We start from the raw sequence: 24,279 nt of genomic DNA, 5'->3' as shown, positions 1-24,279 counted from the left end.
TAAAGAGAGAGAAAAAAGAATAGAATAAATGGAAAAGGGAAGTTGGGAAATGGACGCGAAGATTTTCAAGGTGGGGCCCGTCGGGTTAGAGAGAGAGGGAGCCACGTTAAGGCGATGCGGTGCGTTGCTCCGGCTCGCGTCGCGATCACGGCTGCTCGCGTGGTGGGGGTCGTGCGGGCGGTCCATGCACCGATCCCTCCGCGGGCGAGGCCGCGGAAAGCGGTGCGACGGGCGGCTCGGCCCCGTGGACCGCGCCCAGGAAGCGAGCGCCTGGAGGGGGTGCGGTGGCCGGTGGGTGGGTGGGTGACGACACTGTGACGGAACCGGCGGAGTCGAGGGGTGCCTTCCACGGGACGCGTGGCCGGCGTTCACCGTACAACAGGTCTGCCCCGCCGGAACTGCAGGGGGAGAGGAGAATATTCCATTCCATTCCCTCCTCTTCTTTCTCTGGTTCCATTTCCATCTCATCCAGGGCAGGGCCTGCCTAACTTTGGGTCTCCATTCGGCGGCCACTGTGATTGTTTCTGGGTGGCCCGCGAGATTCCTGGCACAGCGAACGGCGGAAAAATGGGTTTGGATCAAATCCGGTGGGGGCGGATAAGGTTGGATTGGGCTTGCTCATCTCTGGATGGACCGAATTTGCTGCGAGGGCCATCCGCGTCACAACAACGCAGCTATTCCCTACGGGAACCGAAAGCAAAGAGAAGAGGTGATGGTGATGGTGGCGGATCACATGATCTGGCGTGTGGTGGACCGGTGTGGTGCGCCACTCGATTCCTCTGAACCCTGCCGTGCCGTGAACTTGATCCATACTTCTTTGTTAATTCACAGGCCAATGCAGAATGGGAAAATGCAACCTCTAAGTTCATATACCTAGCTGTCTCACGTAAAAAAATCGGATAAATCTTTTTACTGAAATTTGAAAATCTGTACAAATTTCATCTGAGATTAAAATGGAACTACCGGTATGGACATTTGCCCATGGTGATCAGTGGGATTGAAATTCGATGGTCTTTAACGAAATTTCGAACCCGGGCACATGGTCACACTATCAGCTATACGTCTACTAATATCCTTGTACATGCCATTGGAGTTACAGTTACAAGGGATACATAGTAAATAACCCTCAAACATACAATTACCCACCATCTTATATGAGTGCACCTTACATTTTGAAAAACTGAGGACATTGGATGACCAGAGGTGATGATAACCACGTGAGTACGTAGTACAGTTTAAAACATTGTTGAAACTCCTCTAAAATTGCTACACTCCTACAAGATAGACGATCACCCATGCCAGCATGCCACCATGGCCTCTAGAGTCATATTATCGTCTTCATCTTGTCCAACATGGTAAAAAAAATACACAATTTTTCGAGGTGATGTTTTGACATAAACTGGTTAAAATTAATAAAGAAGATGAACACAACCGAGAACATCTATATGTAATTAATAATCCTTGCGGTCTCTATATATTTTTCTAACATGTCGTCAATTATAAATATGAATATATCATGTAAGATTAGTTTGAGATTATTATTTTGAGAGATCTCTAATTTTAGTTTACACATTTGCAATATGAAGTCCTATGTATTCGGTATTTCATACCTCTTAATTTAAGATGCGTAGTTATACTAGCCATGCATACTGTAAAAGCGCACATTGTTACACTAGTCTTGAATGAGCTTGCTATAACCATGCAAATATTGTAATTTTACAGTTAACAACAATTGCAATTGACCTGTTTCAAAAGAGAAACCTGAAAAATGATTACAAGCAATGGCCCAAAAAATTTCTCCAATTTGTGTTTGCCTGCCCTATCTTGATCGATTTGTTACACACAACAATTACGAACCCCTTGATTTTCCACAGTCATCTAGCCCCCGTGTCTTACTACTGAGTACTGACTAGCAGTCACGGAGGTGGAAGTGATTCAACCACCCCCCACTTGTTACTACTCTTGCTGCTGCTACTCTCCCCGTCCTTGCTGCTCATCACCTGCCCGTCTTTCCCCATGAAACTGTTGATCGCGGCGGCGATCGCCACCGAGAACTTACTCGGGTCTGACATGACGGCGCTGACATTGTCGGGCAATGTTGCCGCCTTGTCGTCGCCGCCGGTGCTCCAAAACGGCCTCTTGCTCCCTGCCAGACCACCACCACCACTGCCATGTGAAGAGTCCGATGATGACCACGGGTACTTGAGATGCGGTGCATGATGCTGAGCTAGCATGGGCGAGTGCCCGAACAGGTTCATGCCACTGGCAGCGCCAGGGACGCTGGGCACTGACGATGGCGTGGTGAGCAACGGTGAAGCGGAGGAATGGTGGGAGGTGGAGTTGAGCAGGTAGGGGCTGAGGTAGGGAGGCGCGGCCGAGCCGCCGCCGGCCTCGGAGATGGACGAGGAGGAGCTGGTGCTGGAGAGCAGCATGAATGTGGCCGCAGCGGAGGTCGTGGACGCCATGGCGGTGGCGCCGACGGGGAGCGGGTGGTTGTGCGTGCCCTCGTACGTGGTCACCAGGATCGACATGTCCTCCAGGCATCGCTGCACCTGCACGCGTGCGCCATCACAAATCAACCCATGCACACACATTCTGAATTATTGATTCGAAGCAGCCGGTGCAACGAAATCTAGCAGACTACATGCGCTGACGTGGCAAAAATTTAGTTACCTGCTTGCGCACCGGGCAGCCCGGCGCGACGGTGCACCGGTAGTAGGCTCTCGGGCACGGGTTGCCCTTGGCGACCTTCTGCCCGTACTTCCTCCATTGGCACCCGTCGTTCATCTGCACGAACACGGATTTCTCCTCAATTTGGGCGTGAAATCATGAAGCAGGCAGGTAGCAATAACTTGGTCAGTTGCGGCAGCAGCATGTGTCTTACAGTGGGGCCTTGGCAGCGGACGCGCACGGAAACCCTAGTTTTGCGGTTGGCGGGGTTGACGCTCTGGCTCGTGATCCCGGCCGCGGCAAGGTCGCCGGCGGCCGGCGCACCGAGCTTGCTGCTCTCCAGCAGCGCGTAGCCCTTGGCCTTACCGTCGGCGCCGGCCACGGAGGCGCCGCCTTCAAAGTCGCGCGCTGCTTCCTGCAGCTTCTCCTCCTCGTACGACGACGACGCTCGCAGGCTCAGGGACAGCCCAAGGTCCTCCTTGCCGTCGTCCGTGTCGTCGCTCCCCACCGACGGCCGCCGCGCGGCTTGCTCCTTGCGCTTCGGCTCCGGGAAGCCGGCTGTGGCGCCGAGGGTGAGGAACACCTCGGGCTCCTGCGCGCGCGTAGGATTAGAAATCAAATCACGAATTCAAATGACAAGGAGCTTGAGTGACTGATCAAAGAAATTGACATGGTAATTATGGTGTGTCACGTGGGAGAGACTTATAAAAGGCGTGCACGAGATTACCGCTAGCTAGCTAGCTGCAACATGGGGTAGAATCGTAGGCTAATTGGATAACACCCTAGCTAAAAATAAGATAAATTGGTTAGTAAGCTTCGGATCATTATTATTAGCTGCTCCTATTACCTTAGGCTCATCTGCCGGTTGCTGCTGGTAAGCAGCTAGCTTCATCTGCAGCTCGTAGTAGTCACGCACGGTCCGGTCGACGACTCGCCGGAGCATCCGGTTCTCCTCCTTCATCTTCTCCATCTCCTCCTGCATCGCGCTCACCTGAAGAAATATACACGCATGTCATGTGTACAGAGGAAACAAGATGAACACCCAAATCTACTACTACGTTTGCTCTTCAGGAATAACTATAGTGCATCTAGCTAGTAAAGCCGTTGCAGATTAAGCTTTACTACGGTGCTTACCTCGTCTTGCACCATGGTTGTATGGTCCCCATCGCCGTCGCCGGAGTCCTCTACCGCCACGAGCTTGTCGTCGTCCGCACGAGTTCCGGCCCCATCGCTCTCGTCGTCGCCGCTGCCGTCTTCTTCTGATTGCTTGTCCTCCTCCATCTCCTCTCCTTGTTGAGTCCTATTTTTGATCTCCTCTTTGGTGCCGTCTCCTCCTTGGTCTACAACCACTTCAACTACCTTCTCCTCGCCGCCGGTTTCCTCTTTATTGGGTGCCTCTTTTTGCTCTTTGAACTGTTCCTCCTCCTTGTCCACCCGGGCATCCTTGTCCCGGCGATCGCCGCCGCTGCGGTCGTCTTCTTCCCTCCTCTCCGCCTCTAGGGAAAGATCTATCGCCGCCCTCTTCTTCTTGGATGACATGCTCTTGACCTCTGCTATCTGGTTAGCTTGTGTACCTTTGTCTCTCTGTACAGCTAAAAGGAGGAGCGGTCTTAAATCCTAATGCTGCTTCTCCCGAGGCATCCAAGTCAATGTCCGGGTGTCTAAGACGTATTAAAGAGGCAATGAGGAGGGGAGACTCCTCTCTCAATCTCCTATTATCTCATGTCATTTCCTATTCAACAAATAGCTAGCCTTCCTGCCTTGGTAGTACATGGCTGCATACACACACGGCCTACCAAAATTTATCTGCCCGGGGCACACATGTCAGCCACACACAGGGCATCCGGTTTCCACAAGTCAATAGGGCGATGCATGAGCAATGGCGATGGCCGATTAATTTGAAGGGTTGTGCAGCGCACGGTGGTGTGATCCAAATGACAAGGATACCCAGTCAAGTGGGGGCTCCGTCATGTGATGCGAGGAGCGCTTCCAACGCCAAGGGTTGGTGTTGTATGGAGCCTAGGTCAACTCTTTGGAATTTCTCTGATCGATCGATCAGGGCTGACGTTGCTATCATCACCCACCTTAAGTTTCTCCCCATTTATCTTAGGACAGAACAGATCAAATTGTAGGCTAGCATGTATGTAGCACAGGTTTTATAAAAGCATGCATCTGCATGTCAACTTTCAGTGCTGTAGCTTATCAGAGAGCTGGCTATATTCGAACTTATTTTGTCATATGTCACAATAGTTTAGTGTCGTCCCAGTGGTTCATGCAGTGTTAATAATTTCGATGGAGAAGAGAGGTATATATAGCTAGCTGTACAGGCTTCATCAGAATAAGAATAAAGAAATGCAACATGCATTTGAATATACTAGCCTATCAACCTATGCTCCCACACAGGCTAATAAGAATTAATATAAACTGATAATTATAATTATCTATCTCACGTCCTTTTTCATCTATTAAATATTCTAACACATACTCTAAAATATATATTTATCATTATCTAGTTGCAATAGATTTCTCTATTTTTTATATCTGCTTAGTATCCTAGATGGCTTCCAATTAGTAAAAGTAAGATATTTGCTGAAATACTCCAGTGCCTTCTGAAATAAGAAAATATTGTGATTGCAGGCCTTCGGTGTTAAGAAATGCAGACGATCGACCTGGGGTACGGTCGCTTGTATGTAAACCTAGCAAAGTCCGAAATGGTTTAGAGAAAGGAAACTAGTTAAGGCGTGGCCATTTTGTTTTCCTAAGGCTTTGTGATCCACAGCTTTTCTATTCTTGCTTCGATGTCTTAATTTGTTACTCAGACCTCTGCAACGCGTTGACTCCTGGCACGCCATCGTCTGCATCCTGTCATGCAGTAGCCATTTCAGTGCCCAAGTAATAAACACAAGGCATTCAGGCTTAGCTAGTTGCAGCCAAACATACAGAATCTTGGGTCAACTTGCTTGGGCCACAGAATTTCACTGAGAATTTTTGTGCATTAGTTTTATGATCAACTACACTCTCCTCCATAATAAACTACACCTTCGATCTGATCATGTTTTTCTTTTCCCTCTTTATGCTTTCCTCATGATGATTGAAGGTCAACTGGTTGTTGGAACCAAAAACTGGCTAACCTGTTCCTTGTGGACCATGGACTTGAAATAGATCTCAAGGTTATTTTTATTAACGCCGGCAGCATAAATGTATTCCTCCTGTGTACACAATCACGCAGCTAATTAGGATAAAACCTTACTGCAACACCTCTGACTTGCGCATGAAAATATAGTAACCCGCTTTTGTTAGGGAAAAAAAACACCAGCTCTTCGGTGGAGGAATCCCGTACGGCACCAACAAGGCTTCAAGATCCAGCGGTTTATCATAATATTTTAGAGTTAATAATTATCAAGAAATATCTTTTCTTCTATCCAAGGCTCCGTTGACGATCTACTATAGTGATCCTTTCAACTCCCTTATATCCTTCATTTTGTAATTACTCCTTCCGTTCGGAAATACAGGTTGGAAATAATGGCATACATATCATTCCGACCGGTGGAATTTGCTTAGCCTAGACCAATCATCTTGTCGGAAACAATAAGTTCAACAACCAGGAGTACATGAGAAATTCTGGATCATCTCTACTTGGCCTCTTCTCATTTTAAGTAGGAGCAATTGCGCACACGGTGCGACCCGATATCCTCTATTTCACACAAACATCCAGTCTTCTTAACTACCTCCACAGTTTTTTCCCCCTCCAAAAAGCTATGTTTTTCCATAATTTTGTGTGTACACACACATGCATCACTCGGGTCTTTACTGTATAGGGGATGCAATCTTCTCTCCGCCCTAGCCGTTTTCCAACTTTTCGGCGTCACGGCCGGCGACGACCGCTGCTCATTGGGCCGTTTTCCAATCTTGGAATTTTCCACGGATCCTTTCACGTGGCAATCGGATTCTAGATCGACCCGTATTAATCAGCGCCATACACACTCGTCATTTTTCCAGCACGGTAAACAATCAATTTGTTTTTTTTTTCGCGTACGCATGCTACACCTGCGATGCGTGCGCATGCAGGAGTCGTGGACGCCCTCTTGATTTGCCCTTTCTTGACGGTGAATGCCGGGTGACAATTTTCTAGTCGGAGATGGAGTAGATAGTCACCTCTGGTTTTGTCGAGTTGCTGATCATTCCATGAGAGACCCGTGCTGGATTCATACTTACTTGCACGGGTCTTTTGCGGTGGAATGCTTGACTCAGACCATTTCCGATCCTTGATCTGGTCCTGAATTTCCATGGGGATAAGGGGGTAGCAATTTTGAGCTTAGCGTTAACTCTCACAAGATACTACCTACACGTACACGTTTCCAGATCGCTGACAAGACTGAACCTAGTTAGCTTGGTTTTACGATCACACACTGGCAGCTTGCAGTGACAGATCGAGATTAGTTTACGAGCAAAACAAAGCACGGAACACACCCTAGCTAGCTAGCCAGAGGACAGGGTCCTGCGTGTTCTTGAGACGCGACACGTATACACGTTCCCGTCCCATCCGTCGATCATCCAGACATCTTATCCCACCATGGGTCCATGGCCAACCTCTCGATGGAGCGCTCGGCACCCGATGCGTAAACAAACAGGGTTCAACTTGAACTCTGCTGGATCAATGCAAAAGCCTGCCATGGCTATCTCCACGCCACGGTGGTGATCGGCTATCTCCAACCGTCGTTCTCTATATCCTTCATTTATAAAATTCTCTATAAGATTATCTTCTCTATATCTCATTTCTCTCCAACAACATTCTCTAAATCTCGTTCTCTATACATTAAACACTATATTAGAAACGTATTTTGTTCTAAATTTTTGTACGTACGTATTTATCATACCTCAAATGCTATGGACATATTTTATTTTTATTTAATTCAGTATTTAAAACGTAAAGAAAAAATAGAGAAGAGGAAAGAGAATCTCTATATATAGAGGAAACCTGTAACGTTCTCTATTTTAGAGGACCATTTAGAGAACGCTGCTGGAGAAATAGAGAATGAAATCTTCTCTACGTATAGGGCAGAGAACGGTCTAGAAGGCGGAGACAGCCTAATACTCTATGCCACAGCCGCCGCGAACGCTCACGTGCAGAGAGCGGAGAGCTCCTCGCATCTCTCTCCCCATCCCTGCTGCAGCTGGGGAACGTGTACGGCTGGTCATTGGCCATGGCCACTGCTGGTCGCCCTTGAATCTTACTGCCGGCCGGGCGCCGGATCATCTAAGCCCCTTGATCCGTGATCCCCCTCCTCCTGTGTATCTAATCGCAAGTGGGCCTCGTGATCGATCCGGTCTCCATTTATGACGTCGGTTCGCCATGAGTTGGAGCGCCGATTCGGATCTGGTTCGCGCGCGCGAACCGCAACAACTAACTGGATCGATCGGATTAGTAGGTAGCTAAGCTAGGGTTCATCGTCGATCGGTCCGAGAGCTGAGAGAGGGTGACGTCGGAGATGCGGCATGAGTAGACGTGCGAGGTAAACGTCTACCCGGGCTCGATCGCATCGAGGCGAGCCGGGGTTTGACCCTTGTTTAGCCTACGGGCCGGGGCACTAGTTATTAATAACCCCGTCCGAGGCACAGTGCCTGCTGCCCGAGGGTTCCGAAGATATCGCCATGTGCGTCGGCATCATCAGCACGCTTGCACTGCTGCTACCGGCCCCTAGGCTGCGGGCGTAGGACGAATAGGATAGCAACCTCCTGCTCTCTAGCGTGCACTCCGTCCGTCTAGTCTCAGATCAGTGGTGTGTGCCATGGCTGCGTCCGAGACGGAGAGAGAGGAGTGGACCTGATGACGCACCGGGCCAACCAGGAGGCCTTGCTTTGAAACCGGGCTGTTTTACCTGCGGATTGCCTGCTCAGATCGATCGGATGACGACAGCTTGACTGAGAAGAGACACCGATCGAAGAGCAGCGCTAGCGCCTCCAGCTTGGTGAGAACACGGGCCACGGACGGCACCACGCGCCCACCGCCGGGCAGGTGGGCACTCGAGAGCACGGGATAATCGACAGAGGGCGGCCGGCCGGCCGACCGCGCGCACGAGCAGGGGAGAGGGAGAATCATGGCGAGGGCGAGGGCGTCGGGCTAAAAGATGGCAATCCGTATAAAATATCCGTGTGCCCGCAGATAGCAAATCCGACAGGTGCGGATACGGGTTTGCATTTATCCGCGGGCGCGGGCACAACCTTAAATCCGACGGATATCTGCTAACGGGTTTGAAAAAATAATATCTACATCGTAAACCCGCCAAACCTGCAAACTCAATTGGACTTTTTATGTAATAATGGTTTTGAACACTGACTCGTATAGTTGTATGATTTTGTTTATGTTAATGTGTGATGTATCATGTATTCATGTATGAGACTAGTTCATTTGCACAGATTTATTTATTTTTCTTAAATAAATAATATTTATCTGTAATGTATGCTTGATTTTCTAAAACTTGCGGGTACATGGGCGTGCCCCGCGGGTACGCGGATATCCGTGGATAGCGGTTACGGGTGTCGTTTCGTGCCCGTGGCGGGTTACGGACGCGGGTGCGGCACAGATTTTAGTACGCGGATACGAATTTACAAAATTATTATCCGCACGAATTTTATCCGTTGCCATTTATTTATGCTTCCGACTGCCCCCACCCCCGAGAACAGGAGAATGGACCCAACGCGACTGTTTCTGCACTGGGCCGTGCGTCCTGGCGTGGGGAACCGGGCCGGGCTTGCATGCTTTCCGTTTGTGGGCGGGCAGCTGAGCGAGCGGCAGATATGTGTTGCGAAACGGGCTCGGCCCATCTAACCGTGCACAAGGCCCAAATGAGCCTGCCAGTCAGGAGTAATTTACCCTGCCTGAGCAGTTCAGGGTCTATCTCCAAATCTCAATTCAGCCGTCAAACTTCGTCGATACTACTAGCACGTTTTCATCAGGAAACAGCGTGGTATGTCGTCAAGGATTTTACAAGGAAAGCAACGAACGAATCCATGTCCCACGGAACACGCAAGTTCACCAGAGTTTCCTTTTTGCGGTTGCTTCAACGGCTAGCTTGGCCGTCTCGCCGTCCCCGCTTCCGTTTCATACGCGGGCCTCTCCTCCCGTTAAAGAGACGGCCGACGAGAGACCCCACCCCGCCGTGAAACAAACGCTGACGCGGCCGCAACAAAACAATCGTGCCGGTGCTTCGCGCACGGCTGGACTCAATAAACCCTACGCCCCCGCCCTCTGCCCCGCGGGCCCCTTCCCGTATGGACGGGGCCCATACCGCCGCCGGCTCGGGCTGCTCGGAGGCCGGCGGGCCGCCCTCGTCGGCGTCGTCCGCCTCGTCGTACGGCGGCTCCGACTCCCGGTTTCGGCTGCACAAGGGGGTGCACCTGCGGCGGCGGCGGCGGGTGGCAGTCAGGGGAGGGGGGAGCTGCAATAAGGGCGGCGCCGGTGACGGAAGCGTGCAGGACATCGCGCTGCCCCTCGGGATGTCCTTCGCGGCGGTGCTTGCCCAGGTGATTCTCGGCCTCTTTCTCCTGTTGGTTCCCCGGCGACCCAAAGATTCAATTTTCACGCTCCGCGTGCGGACTGCGGGTCTTGCTTGTTCGCTGCCATCTTTGGGTGGACGTTAGATTAGGAATGGTGAGCCTGCAAAGGCTCCTGCTCTGAAGCTTAATTTCATGTGCTTTTAGTCTTAAGAGTTAGCGCTATCTTGCGATCAAATGTTCATTGACATTTGGCACTTCCGTTTAGACGAGGTTTTTGGATATACATTAAGCAATTGTTTGGTATGGTTGTGGCTAAATCCTTATTCCCCTGCCATTCAAGCGGGGATCATTGAATTGTAGTTATTTGAATGATCAAACTATTGCTCTGGTCTTTAATGTGGTTCGGTGGAAAAAGGTCATTTTTGTTATTTAAATCTCCGGCTTCTTCTGAGCTAAAAAAGTCGTTTTGTTCTGTGAAAATTGGGATAATATTATTTTGATGTTAAAATTTTACTTGGGGGAAGGGAGACCTCGTCGGGAATCAAGAGAATGTGTAAGCATTTTTAACAATTCAGTTCCTACAGGGGGAAAAGCGTAGGCATTTTGGCGAGTTCAAATCCTATTGCTCTTCCTCAGTCCACAGAAAAGGGTCATTTCCTTTTGTTGTTCAATCATGGAAAACATGCCATGTGTACCCTGTGAAGCTAGCTATCTCATTAGGGGATGGATATCCTAAGGATCCACTGGGAACATGATGTATCGATTTTAAATTCTGGCCTACACACCAGTTCTGTTTGGCTTGGCGGATTCTATGGTTAACCATGATTCTTTTCTGTAAATTCTGTGATTTTGAATGCCCTTGCTTGCTAGCTGATATTGAGGTGCCTAGATAAGAACATCCCATAACCTAATTGATAGAGCGTGCCTACATGTTTGATACTTATCTAGGTTTTCTAGGAGGAAGCACATTCCGTCAATAACTTAAATTGTGTAATTTTCAAAAAATAATTAGGCGAATCTATTACAGGTTCTGAATAGGTGCAGTGGTTCTGGAAGAAGTTTACAGCCTGATGTCCTCTCAAAGGTACACATGTTATCTACTTATCTTTAGTCTTCCTGTAGATGATTATGGTTTATTGGAACAAAACTCACACCAAATCTGGATGCAGATGTGTATCTCCGCTGTGAAGGAGTCCTTGAAAAATGTATGAGCAGGCCAGTTCTTGTTCACTACTCATTTTCCACTTCCCATAAGCTTCTTATCTCTGACTAATGTTGTGCTGTAGATTTATGGTGACAGATTCGAGATTTTCATGAGAAACTTTGAAAAATCATTTGGTAGTACATTGAGAACCCTCCACCTTATCAATGAGACACCTGTCTATGAACAAGATATACCTCAATGTTCTTACCAAGGTGGTGATTATGTATCTGAAATCAAGTTGAGTGGTGCTGATTCACAAAGTTGGATACATGATGTCCAGAAAGACTCACCCTTGAGTTCCATGGATAATCAGATCATTCTTCATGCGGGTGTCAATCATCAGCTGGTTCACCTTACTCGCAGTGGATCTGCTCCAGGAATTGATCAGCATGTTCTGGGTGTATTCGAAAGATCTGTCAATGAGCAAGCTCGTTCAAATGAGCTCAAGAAACTTGAAATAGGACTTACTATGCGAGAATTGCAATTGAGGGAATCTCAGTTAGCTCTCAGCTCCGACTCAAATGAGTTAGAGAAGGTTAAAATTCGTGTGGGATTTGAGAGAGCCTCTTTCAAAGAGGAGAAATTTAAGACTCAAAGAGAGGATACAAGGCATGCAGAACTGCTCAGGAAGCTTATAGATATGCTTCTTACCGCTGTGGTACTCATGTCTGCCTGTTTTGGATATGGGACATATATTTACTCGTACCAGCGGATAACTGCTGTTACTTCAGCTTGTGCAGCTGCTTCAAGGGTATGTGCCACAATATTCCATTACAAATTAGCTTCTAGCAAATTCCGTTGGTGAGAAACTCATATCATGTCCCCCTTTTTTTGCAGGAGTATACATCTTGGTGGATGCCAAGTTCAGTGTCAGCTTTCAACTCAGGGTTTCTGATTTTCAAATGCAATTTAATAGCATCGGCGAGGATATCATTTGGAGTTTTGATGATCCTATTAATCGCTTGGTTGATATTCCAGCGTTCTGCAATGACTGGACCAAACATGCCAATAACGTTCAACGGTATGTTATTGGGAGTTGTTTGTGGTTGGTTTGGAAGGAAATGTGTCGACACACTGGGTGGGGATGGAAATATATGGCTTGTATTCTGGGAGGCCCTTTGCTTCATCCATTTACTTGGAAACATTCGGCCATCTGTTTTACATCGGATGCTCTATGGTCCTATTTCTGTGACAAACAGCACCAAGGCTGTTCGTTTACCATATTGGGCTCGCCGATATGCATTTTATGTTTTGGTGTCACTTATTCTGCCATGCTTGGCTGGTTTGCTGCCATTTGCACCTCTGTCAGACTGGATAGAACTTGCAATTCAATATGTAGTGTCCATACTCAGTGGAAGTAACATTGAGGATTGACTGTTGAGATTAGGTGTCGTTATGGGCATGATAGGAAACCTGGTAGATATTTGTAAGCTCAAATCTATTTTGTGGAGGTGGAGAGGATTTGCCCACTGTTGTCCAAGTGAAACATATATGAATTGGATTTCAGGATAACAAGGAGGAAAGCTATTTTGTTTGACTTCCTTTTGTGCTCAAACCTCGGGTACCTAGACAAACTTATTGGCTTGAAAGGAAAACGTTCTTGCCTTGTAGCGAAACATCAGATGGATCAGGATGTGGTAATTGTGCTCCTTTGTGCATTGCCACTGATATCAGGAGCAAGATACTTCATTTCATTATGTAACTTCTTGTCACCAGGCAAGCTTGAATTATATTATAAGTCTGCAATTTCATTGCCCCTTTTTGTGGCCCTTTTGTCCTCGGTGATTGGAATCTGTACGTATGATGTAATTTCATCCGTCAGTCTACCATAAGATGCAGTCTTTCCTTCCATCAGAATCCAATCCACATCAAAGTGCTGCTTGTACATAGTTTCTCACATGCATGCATGTTGTAAAGGGAAGCTTACAAGCTCCATGTGTCATTTCTGTTTATTTGCACACATCATTCAGATTTGTTTTGTACATAGCAGTGATGTACAATTATGTAAATCTGTAAAGAGTTGTATCTGCTGCCACGTTGATCAATTATGTGTACCGGTTCTTCAATGGAATTTGCTTATGTTTGTGCAATGTTCTCTTTCGGAACAAGTAGCGTTAAGAATGAGAGCAGTCGAAATATTTTTACGGTGAATAGTTTTATGGATGTTTAAATTCTCTTGAGAATGCTTTCACAGCAATATAATTTTGTAAGGTTATTGAATGCATACCGCAATAGAACTCATTATCTAAAATTCTGCAATGTTCTAAGCTTAACTATTTTATGTTAAAAAATTACTTAATAGGTTGTGTTTGACCGAAGAGATTTTTTTAGTAGTGGTAACCGCCAAAATGAAAAAAACGTCAGCAAGACCCTGAGCAAAGGCTTGGTGTGCCAGCCGGAGGCTTCTCAGCCAGAAGCTCATGGCGGTGTCCGCCGCTCCGTCTCTTGCCATCCCCACACCCCCGCGCCCCACCCCGAAGCCCCGCCGCGCACGCGCACGCTCGCCGCGGGAGCGAGACGTCGTCTCCTGGACGTCTGCCATCGCGCGCGCGGCGCGGCAGGGCGACCTACCGGCGGCGGCCGCGGCGCTCTCCGCCATGCTCTTGTCCCCCGCCGCGCCGGCCCCCAACGACATCACGCTCCTTACCGTCCTGTCCGCCTGTGCCGACTCGCCGTCCTCCCCGCTCGCCCGCCCCTTGGCGCTTTCGCTCCACGCCCACGCGCTCAAGCTTTTCCCTTCCCACCTCCTCCTCTCCACCTGCCTCGTGCGGTTCTACCTCGCGTCCCGCCTCCCGCACCTCGCGCTCCAGCTGTTCGACTCAATGCCCATCCGCTCCGTCGTCACCTACAACACCATGATCTCCGGGCTCATGCGCAACTGCCTCGTGGACACCGCTGTCGAGGTGTTTGACGGATTGCCCGAACCGGATAAGGTCTCGTGGACGGCGCTCATCGACGGCTGCGTCAAGAACGGGCGCCACGACGAGGCCATCGACTGCTTCCGTGCCATGCTGCTGGACGGCATCGAGCCGGACTACGTCACGTTGATAGCCGTCCTCTCCGCGTGCGCCGAGGTCGGCGCGCTCGGGCTCGGGATGTGGGTGCACCGGCTCGTGGTCAGGCAGGGGCTGGAGCGCAATGTCCGCGTCGCCAACTCGCTGATCGACATGTACGCGCGATGCGGACAGGCGGAGCTTGCGGCCCAGGTGTTCCGCTCCCTGAGGAAGCGGACGGTGGTTTCTTGGAACTCCATGATCGTCGGGTTCGCTGCCAATGGCCGGTGCACAGACGCGATCGAGCTCTTCGAGGAGATGCGGAGGCAGGGGTTCAAGCCAGACGCGGTGACACTCACCGGCGTGCTCACGGCCTGCAGCCACGCCGGCCTCACCGAGCAGGGGCTGAGGTACTACGACCTCATGACAACACAGTACGGCGTCACTGCGCGGATGGAGCACTACGGGTGCGTGGTCGACCTGCTCGGCCGTGCCGGGAGGCTCGACGAGGCGATGTGTGTGGTGGAGACCATGCCGATGCGACCCAATGAGGTGGTGCTCGGGGCGCTCCTCGCGGGCTGTCGGATGCACGGGGACCTGGAGATGGCGGAGCAGCTGATGCAGCACCTCCTCGAACTGGACCCTGGGGGCGATGCCAACTACGTGCTGCTGTCCAACATCTACGCGGCTGTGGGAAAGTGGGATGGCGCCGGTAAGGTCCGGACCTTGATGAAGGCGCGCGGACTGAAGAAACGGCCAGGGTACAGCGCCGTCGACCTCAACGGCGACGTGCACGAGTTCGTGTCTGGCGATCGGTCTCATCCGCAGGCCGAAGAGATTGGCCAGATGCTTGGGTTGCTCAGGCAAGAGATGTATGATTATGATGAGCATGGAGGCAGCTGCTTCGACGGGGATTGAGCTGCTGAGAACTTCAAGAATGTGGAAGATGCAAGGCTTCTGCAGGCATCACCACAGGGTTCATCATTTTGCCTGTGGGGTATTCTCTGTGTAAAAAGTGTTAGAACATCTGCTGTAGATCAGCAAGAAGTGTTGTATTGTTTCTCAGTGCATTCAGCTGTTGTTAGCCCAGTGTGATTGCCCATCGTCACCTAGTCATTATGAATGGATTCAGCATGTACAGCACACAAGAAGCTCAATTGATTTCAGTAATTTTGATCCGAATTTGATGAGCTGAATCAATATAGACAATGCATGTTGCTTTTATGTGGCACTTAGACATATATGATCGGCTACAGTCACTGTAATTATGGACGCTTTCTGAACATCAGCAGAAAATAAAAATTTGAGCTGTACAGGCATGCAGAAGTGGCCACAAACAGAACACGATATGCGAGCGTTGAGCGACAGCTGCATTACACTGCCCGATTCGCTTTTGATCTAACAGTGTGATTTCCCGTTTGGCCAAAATGTCAAATACTAGTAAACACTGGATCTGCCAGATATTAGGACGTACATGAAAGGAGCCGCTCTTGGTGGTGTGCAACCAACCTGTGGTAGCAAGATGCCACCAACACACATTTTAAGCCATTTCCCTAGTTTATCTTCATGCCAACTAAGCTGGAATAGCCATAGGAACATGGTGTAAAAACCCAACAAGCTTGAAAAGAATCACTTATATCAGCCATCTTCAACCGAACATGGAATGCCCACATTACATTTACATCCCACATAATTGCTTCCAGGTGCCTGGATGTGCTTACCGGATTGAAAATAATTTTAAATCTCCCATAAACTATCAAGCATGAAAATGGTACAGTGAGCAAGGGATGACTTCAGATTGAGGAACCATTCTCGGAATTAAGGCCAAGGGGTCATCATTATTATCAGCACCAGCTTTGACATGCAAATTAAATCTATAAAATGCACAAAAAAAACCATTAGTTCTAGCAAATTCAGCTACATCTTATATTGAGTGATAAGTTAGAGGTGACCACAGCATCCTAATTATTAAGTTAACCTTTCTATTTAAGAGGATGGTGGAAGACTTACCAGTTTATGTACTATCGAATCTGTTAGCAACAAAGGAGCACATCAGGCGCCATAATGTTGTAGCGGTCTCTGTACAAAAGGGTGCTCCAATAGCTGAGCAGCAGATGGACGGTCATTTGGATTTGCTTGAACACACTTCTTTATGAAATCACGTGCATCTTCCGATAATTTATTAGGAATTTCTGGTGGTATTCCCCTACCAATTTTAAGCAAAGCGTGTGTCTGCAAAACAGAAGAAAATTCTGCATCATACACCGCGAAAGTATAGATTTTCTACCAACAGAAGAACAGATGATAATAAAATTTGCAAATACTGAAATACAGAGAACACAGATCTGCTATTTGTGCATATCATTCATAATTTTTCTCATGAAAACAATGGAATGAATCATTTTTAATAAGACTACTACTACTGTTTTGGTCCACTATATATATCATAAATAGAACAACAAATCCATAAACCAGGAAAGGTAGCCATGGATCTTCTTTCTTTCTGAATTTGGTCACATGCACACCGTTCATGTATTTCAGTGTTTAAAACTTTAAATTACAGTGTATTTCTAGTTAGAGAATTCTTAATGCTGTAGCAGGAAACTAAGAAGGCACAGACACTCACCCATTCCATATCAGGGTATGGAACTTTGCCTGTCAGCATCTCCAAAACTGTGCAGCCAAGACTCCATATGTCTGCTGGTGGTCCATGTGGCTTAGCCTTAGCAACCTGAAAATGCCCAAAATATTAGGTCGCACAACTTGCGAGACCAAATTTTATTAAAGTAACATTTTGTGACAACGAAAAATAACAGCTTGAAGTACTATCACAATTTTTTTTGTCACAGTGCTCATAATTATAGTTGCTTTTCAGTTACAACTATCTGGTTTGATTTTCGAAAGCCAGCTCATGAAGTATCGAACTTGAGACACTTGCCGTTGTCAAGTAACTGAACTACTGAAACTATTAAGGTTGAAACACCCAGGATATTTGTAAGCAATCTCTACTTGAGTTACTTAGATTTGTATTCTGGATTGTTTTAAGAATACAACATGCAGGACCACTGAGATGTAGAAACAGCACAACACAACTACACAGACTAACCTCAGGGGCCATCCAGAAGACAGTTCCCTTGCTAGATCTTGCCTGGCTCAAAATTGACATCTTGCAAATGCAGATTAGAAAGAATCAGTACAACATGTAGATGCAGAACATATATTCGCAAGTCCAAAATCTGCCAATTTGACATCTTAGGGTGTTTAGAATGTTACGGTGAATACCTCCTTCGCAAGTCCAAAATCTGCCAATTTGACCAGCCCACATGCATCAACTAGGATATTCGCACATTTGATATCTCTGGTAACATAGGGGAAGAAGAGCATACTCAATAGCCAGAAAAATTAAACGTGAGTAAATACTTGGGAATCGAAAAGGATCTAAAGCAGACAATCAAATAGCATTCTAATTCTCCTAACTCACCTATGCAGAACATTCCGCTGATGTAGATAGAGCAAACCATTCAGAATCTGCCTTGTGTATGCTGAGACTTGTGAATCTTGTAAATGGTATTTTTGATATAAAGCTGCCAACGATCCTTGAGTAACAAGTTCAAGGAAAATATATAATTTCCCACCTTCCTGCAAGACATTCAGCCCACGAAAAAGATTTTCATGATGGACAACTGCCCATATTTGGAGATAGCATTTGGCATGAAAACAGCATGAGACCGAATACAACAGAGCAATCACCACATGGGGAAAATCTTAGTATGCAACAGATGTGGACTCTACATTTTGTTTCTGTTTTTCTCCCTGAATTTTTGTAAATTTTTTACTCTTCTCCTCTATTAATACATGCTGGACAGCAAAGCTGTTGGCGGGTTTCTAAAAAAAAGTATACAACAGAAAATACAGGATTTTTTTTATTGTTGTAATAGATTTATTCTGAGAAGGAACTTCATAACCACTGCAATGAGGAAATTACCTTATCTGTTCCAAAATACTGTACTATATTTTCATGCTCCAAACGACTCAAGAGAGATATCTCCTGAAACAGAGAAAGAAAGAAAGAAATTGACTATCATCAGCGGAAGTCAAGAAAATAATGGTTGATTGAGAAACATATCGTTTGAATCAGAATAACGGGCATCATTCTCAAGCATGCATAATCCATTACTCACATGCTCAAGCTGCAGAATGCGCTGCTTTGCGTTGAGTCCCTGATCCATTAAGGATACCTCCTTGACAGCAAAGAAAAATCCATCACTGTAAAAGAAATGTTAGAAGTCAGTCCTTCAAACAGTGAGTTGCTGAAAATGTTTGGGTTCATTCAAACATTCTGAATTTTATTCACACCAAATAGCATAACTGATTGCATTGGGTTTGAATCATAAAAAATTGTGAAGTCTGGAGTTTCTAAAGGATTGTCAAACCTATCGAAACATTGATATAGCCATATCAATCTAATACAATGATCATCTAAAACTAACATGTCGTTTTTGGCACAGAGAAACCTAATGACATGAAAGCACAGATGGAACACAAGACTCTGCATGAAATGTCAGGATAGATTCGTTTTTTTATTCCTCGAACGAAAATGCCAGGATAGACTAAAGTCCAAAACGAAGACTTGACTCACTGTCTCAGGGTCTTCTGAAAACTGATGCCTAATCATATTTTCATCTGAACGTCAGCCAACTATTAGCATGCCTAAAATGAGTACGACATCGATGGCAAAATATGGGTAAACTGTTTTTCACTAGAAGCTCCCAAGTAGTCCAAACTAAAACCACAGTTTTAGGCTTTTAGCAATACATCTATTCAGCAGAGCAAAACTATAGCTGTTCTTCCTTTGTTCCCTCTGTCCCAGTTAATTATGATATAAAAAAAATACAGCATTACAAATGTGAAGTAGGCAGATCCAAACTTACTCGCTGATGGCCTCGTACACTGACCCAAACGATCCACTTCCGAGATGCTCTCCCTTGATCCAAGTCGTAATGGTTCTCTTAAACCGCCTGTGTGGCGATGGCGAGATCCAATGCTCAATGTCACGAGAAGTTGACTCTGCTACAACTTGAACCAGAGCACCCGTAGTCTCCCTTGGCGCCTCGACAACCACCGCTTTTGTTCTCTCCACTCGCAACTGATCCACCTTGACCGGATCACCCTTCCCCTTCTCTATTTCTGCATTCCCCAACTTCACCACGGCGGCAACCTCTCGTCGGGAAACTTGCGCTGTCTCCGATTCGATCACTCTGTTGCCTGTTTCAGCTTCAGGCTCTTTGTAAAATCGAGCAGAAACTTCAACGGCCTCTGGTTGGACTACTTTAGTGGCCAGCACAGCTTGCTCACCCTCCACGACTGCCTCCAGTCTCGCTGCGACCATGGCGTCCCGTCCAGATATTTCCGGAAGCTCCTGCGGCGCTGAACCCTCGGCGCCCCGGCCCAGGGAATCCTCCAGCGACTGGCGGCGGCTGCGGGAAGAGGTTGGGATGTGCGCCATGGCGGCGGCGTAGAGGGCCGGGGGGATGGTGAAGTCCTCGGGGCCGTTGAGGCCGAGCTTCCGGAAGAGGTCGTCGACCTCTGCGCGGCCGCCGTGGCCGCCGCGGATGCGGAAGCTGGTCTGCGACGCGAACTCGGAGCCGAGGTCGGCCGGCGCGGGGTCGCCGGCGCCTTCGTCCTCGCCGGGGTACGACGAGTGCCTCATCGCGTTGATGCGTGCCAGCTGCGGCCGCGGGCGCGGCCTCGGCCGCTGCGGCGTCGCCATGGGTGGGACGGGCGGGCGGCTCCTCCGCTACGGCGCGCGGTGGCGGAGCTTGGCCTTGCGTGGGGAGAAGGGCAGAGCAAGGGGGGAACAGAGGCGCACGGCGGAAAGCGTCCGCGCCAGGGAGTGGGGTTTGACGAGGAGGGGGCTTTGGCCGCGCTAGTGCGAGCGCGGAGCTGCGTGCGACCTGGGAGGCTGGGACAGGGAGGTGCCGCGCGCGCTTTTGACCCGGCGCGGGTGCGGTCGCTGCGTTGGGGGGTAGCGGGAGGGTGACGGGAGCCGAGAGGTGTGGAGTGAAAAGGGTCGGCCGCTTGCGCGCGTGTTTTTGTCACGGCGCCTCGCTCGCGTCGTGAGCGGCGGAACGAGACGACCGGGCAGCTGGCGGGCAAGCGAGCGGTCGCGGTCACATCACCGGTTGACGTGGCCTACGCGTCAGGACTCCCGGAGGATGTGGAGCAGCCAGTGCAGTGTATGTGTACCAGGCGCCAGAGCGCCAGGGGGTGACCTGTGATTCGAGTCAGCCAGCGAGCTGGTCTCGCCGGCTGGTCTCCGCCTCCGTCTCTGGCTGCGCGTCGGCGAAGCTGCAGACAAAAAAAAAATTCAAGCGTCCGCGGACGGTCGCCGGCGAACGGATCAGGACGTCGGGTGGAGGTCAGACCGGGGAGCGCGCGACGATCGCCCCCACCGAGTCGTGGTCAAACACGGAGGTGAACCGTCAAATCAAAAGCGACAAAGAATAGTCAATGATGGATGTCGAGTCACGTGCCTGTCTGTCTATATACATATTTACTAGACGTTGAAATCTCGAATCACATTTTACAAATCCCATGCCCGAATCTAGCGTGATAGATTTTCCTTCACCTGACAATGCTACGGCGATTCTGAAACTTCCAGCAAGGATCAGTCTTGAAGCAACGAATTCATGTCCTGCTCGTTCTGAACGTGACGACGTCGATCAGGCAACATGCTGTTCTGAATCCGGCAGCGCCACGAATGGATGCCCCAGCAGTTCGTCAGCAGAGTGCAGGTCGTCAGGGTTTACCCGGAGGCACTTGTGTATGAACTCGCGAGCCACCAGGGGCAATGAGCTTGGGACCGTAGGGAGCTGACCACGACCAATTTGGTAGAAGGCTGATACCTGATCCATGGAAGTCGAGCGGTTACAGAGTTTTGTATGCATGCGTGCGCAAAGCACTACTGAACCATGTGAATGCATGAGCACACAAAACAAAAACAATTTGTGGACCAATGTTCTGCAGGGGGAAAAAAAGGTAGAATGTTTGCGAGAACCACTAACCCAATTGTCGTCAGGATAAGGAGGTCTTTGTACGAACATCTCCAGGACAGTGCACCCGAGGCTCCAGATATCAGCAGAACGCCCTTATGGAGTCCCGCGAATGACCTGAATTTTGTCAAAAGGTCATAATGGAATCATAGGCTCATACAAGAAAGTTCAGCAAGTCAAACAGATCGAGGCATTGGCTAAGCACGGTCGAAGTACAGGTTTTCACATTTTGCTACTTTGGAAAAGGAAAGATACAGCCTGTATTTGCATAGTGTTTCTTTTATTGTAGTCTTGTAGATCGCTAGCATGCATAACTGCTACAGAGTAGGTGTTCATATACCTCAGGAGCCATCCAATATACACTTCCTGCACAGGACCTTTTCTGCTTCCAGACTTTGATCTAGCATTGGATTAAACAGCTTCAGGTCTCACTGGCTCTGCTAGCAAAGATTAGAAAATACATATACTTGAAAGAACCAAAAGAGAGAGAGAAAACAACCTGCTTTGCTAGTCCAAAATCTCCAACCTTCACGGTTCCATTTAGGTCAAGTAAAATGTTTGCACATTTAATATCTCTGCATTTGGACGATATTTTACCGTTACTAATGCGAACATATACTTCACTGTAAAACAGGTGTATTGACATGGGAGCAAGCTCTAGAGCAGGAAGCAAGCAAGACTAATCATGTTGATGAAACTACACAATCTCGTGTTCTTGATGATAAATTGCAGGCAAGACATAGTGAACAAGCACTGTGAAGAACAAAGTAATTTCTTTTACGTTGATTTAAGTTTGTAAAACAAATTTGCAGGGACCTGAATTTTTATTTTGGCATAATTAGGTTTTGCAATACAATCATCACATACATTAGAACTGACTATTCATCAGAATAACCCAGAAACTGAAACTAATATATATAGGTGATATCTGATCACCTATGCATTACATTATGATGATGCAGATAAGCGAATCCAGTGAGAATCTGCCTTGTATATGCGGAGACTGTTGATTCTTCCAACTGCCGCTTCTCGTATACAGATACCAAAGAACCTTCACTGACAAATTCAAGGAAAATGCTGAGCACAGTTTCTTCCTGCAAGCAAACCCAGATCAGAAATGGTGAAATAAACTCACAGGATAAGAGTGCATGGTGACATCACAGTCATGCAAATATTGTGCTGCATCACGTCTCAAAAATCTATGGTACAAATTAAATATGAAGTGAACAAAGGGAAATAAACTCCGAATGAAGCTATTTGTAAGGAAATGATGTGCTGAGGTGATTGGGAACATATTGAGGCAAATGGCTATTAGCTAAATCAGTATCATTACCTTTTTGGCACCGAAGTAGTGTACTATATTCTTATGCTCCAATTGGCTCAGAAGCAGGATCTCCTGAAATATTGAAATGATGACTGATATGTATCAGAGTAAACCCGGTGATAAGTCAGACACAAACAGAGTGGCACACATCATAGCTGACTGAAACAAATAGCTGTATATTACTAGAAAGCCCTGACGAAACTTGCAGTTGGTGCGTCATGTTTAGTATCTTTTTCCACCGAATTAGGTTTTAAACATATAAAACGAGCAGCTGTTTAAAGAAAACAAATTGACCAGCTATTAAATGCTAAGAGACAAAACTACCTGCTCTAGCTGACTTGCACTTTGCTTTGCGTTGCTTTCTGGACCAATCAACGTTGCTTCTTTGACAGCGAATATAAATCCGTCCCTGACAAGGTAATGTTTAGGATACGATTGTATCCCAATTATGAGGAACAACATATACAATTTCTGCTGATAACACGATTACATCCTCCCAAAATACCATCTAGGCAGAAAACGAGAGCAGGCGGCCAGACAGCACGGTACAACGAAGCATTGCATCAAACATTGAACGGGCAAGCCATACGAAAGAGACAAGACTTCCTCGCTCCCCGCCTTGTACACCCTACCGAACGATCCGGCCCCCACGAGCTCCAGCTTCGTCCAATTCGTGATTCTCCTCTTCACCACGGCTACCACGCTCGAAGCTGACGCCTCCGCCACTGCAGCAGTCCCGGCTCCAGTTTCCTCCACCTCCCCAACCTCCTCTTCCTTAGCTCCCGACTCGTCTCCTTCTTCCGATTCGGAATCATCTGCCCGACTCGAATCGACCGCGACGGTTTGGTCCGGCGGCGGCGAGAACCGCGTCAGGCCTGCCGGCCGCGGCACGTACGCCGACTCCCGGGTGGCGTTGCGGCGCGTCAGCCTCGGCGGCTCGTTGCCGGGAGTGCATGTTTTGTTGTCTCTCCTCGGGAGGAGGGACTGACTGCCCCGTTTGCTTGTTGACTTGGATAGCTGGGTTGCTGGCATGATGAGGATGGGAGATAGAAGTAGAAGGGCGGCGAGGCCTCGTGGCGCGCCGGGAGGTGGGGAGACGTGAGACAGCTGGGAGCGCACGTCACGGACTTCGCGCAAAATTTAATATGAAGAATTCGATGGGCCTTTAAATGCTTGTGCTGGGCTGACTCCGCTAGTATGTTATCGGCCCGCCTAAACGAGATGATGTGGGATCTCCTCCCACGACGCAAACAGGCCGGCGTGCTTGATCAGGGCCCGGCAGATCTTGTCGAACTCACCTATTGGGCTTGTACGGACCTCGGAAAGAAGTGCCACCTGGGCTGCTATAAGGTAGAATTTGGCCCATTAAACGGAAACTAGCCGTTGCGCCTCCTGCCGTGTCAACAATATCTTCTTCTTCATCCACTCCAGCGAACTGAATGGCACAGCGGACCCAGCCGGTCACATTTACTCGGAATTGAAGTGAGCCCGCAGCACAGTGATGGCAGCGCCTCTCTCCTCTCCCTCTCTCTTCCCATC

The 24,279-nt window shown here is 48.3% G+C and overlaps 4 protein-coding genes, 1 long non-coding RNA gene and 1 pseudogene across 5 annotated transcripts; 2 read left to right on the top strand and 4 right to left on the bottom strand.

Annotated features, from left to right (window-relative positions):
* Positions 1-1,673: 1,673 nt before the first annotated feature.
* LOC112902414 (probable WRKY transcription factor 9) lies at positions 1,674-4,358 on the bottom strand. Its single transcript, XM_025971487.1, has 5 exons — positions 3,805-4,358; positions 3,518-3,661; positions 2,885-3,262; positions 2,674-2,787; positions 1,674-2,552 (listed from the first exon to the last, which is right to left on the bottom strand). The coding sequence occupies exons 1-5, from the start codon at positions 4,207-4,209 to the stop codon at positions 1,917-1,919; spliced, it is 1,677 nt and encodes a 558-aa protein (XP_025827272.1). The 5' UTR covers positions 4,210-4,358; the 3' UTR covers positions 1,674-1,916.
* Positions 4,359-9,869: 5,511 nt separating this feature from the next.
* LOC112878605 (protein CPR-5-like) lies at positions 9,870-13,461 on the top strand. Its single transcript, XM_025942855.1, has 5 exons — positions 9,870-10,194; positions 11,195-11,251; positions 11,337-11,372; positions 11,454-12,122; positions 12,209-13,461. Exons 1-5 carry the CDS (start codon positions 9,943-9,945, stop codon positions 12,743-12,745), a joined length of 1,551 nt encoding a protein of 516 aa, XP_025798640.1. The 5' UTR covers positions 9,870-9,942; the 3' UTR covers positions 12,746-13,461.
* Positions 13,462-13,752: 291 nt separating this feature from the next.
* On the top strand, positions 13,753-15,588 carry LOC112901810 (pentatricopeptide repeat-containing protein At1g05750, chloroplastic). The gene is made up of 2 exons (XM_025970732.1): positions 13,753-15,359; positions 15,445-15,588. Exon 1 carries the CDS (start codon positions 13,792-13,794, stop codon positions 15,280-15,282), a length of 1,491 nt encoding a protein of 496 aa, XP_025826517.1. The 5' UTR covers positions 13,753-13,791; the 3' UTR covers positions 15,283-15,359; positions 15,445-15,588.
* Positions 15,589-15,721: 133 nt separating this feature from the next.
* LOC112901794 (mitogen-activated protein kinase kinase kinase 1-like) lies at positions 15,722-20,332 on the bottom strand. Its single transcript, XM_025970731.1, has 9 exons — positions 19,296-20,332; positions 18,546-18,630; positions 18,350-18,412; positions 17,846-18,003; positions 17,647-17,722; positions 17,471-17,530; positions 16,991-17,095; positions 16,375-16,596; positions 15,722-16,238 (listed from the first exon to the last, which is right to left on the bottom strand). The coding sequence occupies exons 1-8, from the start codon at positions 20,132-20,134 to the stop codon at positions 16,417-16,419; spliced, it is 1,566 nt and encodes a 521-aa protein (XP_025826516.1). The 5' UTR covers positions 20,135-20,332; the 3' UTR covers positions 15,722-16,238; positions 16,375-16,416.
* A 585-nt stretch (positions 20,333-20,917) lies between these two features.
* Positions 20,918-21,830, bottom strand: LOC112876555. Its single transcript, XR_003225336.1, has 3 exons — positions 21,757-21,830; positions 21,429-21,533; positions 20,918-21,269 (listed from the first exon to the last, which is right to left on the bottom strand). It is a non-coding gene; the product is annotated as an uncharacterized LOC112876555 (long non-coding RNA).
* A 534-nt stretch (positions 21,831-22,364) lies between these two features.
* On the bottom strand, positions 22,365-23,772 carry LOC112898948 (annotated as a pseudogene).
* Positions 23,773-24,279: the final 507 nt, after the last annotated feature.

The sequence above is a fragment of the Panicum hallii genome, chromosome 1, assembly GCF_002211085.1.
Source record: "Panicum hallii strain FIL2 chromosome 1, PHallii_v3.1, whole genome shotgun sequence".
NCBI classification, from domain to species: domain Eukaryota; kingdom Viridiplantae; phylum Streptophyta; class Magnoliopsida; order Poales; family Poaceae; genus Panicum; species Panicum hallii.
The sequence above is the reverse complement of the archived record's forward strand: the minus strand, read 5'-3'. Positions and strand labels throughout refer to the sequence as shown.

Coding starts and splice junctions, on each gene's coding strand:
- LOC112901810 (XM_025970732.1), top strand. CDS start 13,792: ATGGCGGTGTCCGCCGCTCCGTCTCTTGCCATCCCCACACCCCCGCGC.
- LOC112901794 (XM_025970731.1), bottom strand. CDS start 20,134: ATGGCGACGCCGCAGCGGCCGAGGCCGCGCCCGCGGCCGCAGCTGGCA. Junction 18,004..18,349: donor AGTATTTTGGAACAGATAAG/GTAATTTCCTCA, acceptor AATGTCTTGCAG/GAAGGTGGGAAATTATATAT. Junction 16,597..16,990: donor CATACCCTGATATGGAATGG/GTGAGTGTCTGT, acceptor TCTGTTTTGCAG/ACACACGCTTTGCTTAAAAT.
- LOC112902414 (XM_025971487.1), bottom strand. CDS start 4,209: ATGTCATCCAAGAAGAAGAGGGCGGCGATAGATCTTTCCCTAGAGGCG. Junction 3,662..3,804: donor CAACCATGGTGCAAGACGAG/GTAAGCACCGTA, acceptor ATATTTCTTCAG/GTGAGCGCGATGCAGGAGGA. Junction 2,553..2,673: donor GCTGCCCGGTGCGCAAGCAG/GTAACTAAATTT, acceptor GCACGCGTGCAG/GTGCAGCGATGCCTGGAGGA.
- LOC112878605 (XM_025942855.1), top strand. CDS start 9,943: ATGGACGGGGCCCATACCGCCGCCGGCTCGGGCTGCTCGGAGGCCGGC. Junction 10,195..11,194: donor TCGCGGCGGTGCTTGCCCAG/GTGATTCTCGGC, acceptor AATCTATTACAG/GTTCTGAATAGGTGCAGTGG. Junction 11,252..11,336: donor AGCCTGATGTCCTCTCAAAG/GTACACATGTTA, acceptor ATCTGGATGCAG/ATGTGTATCTCCGCTGTGAA.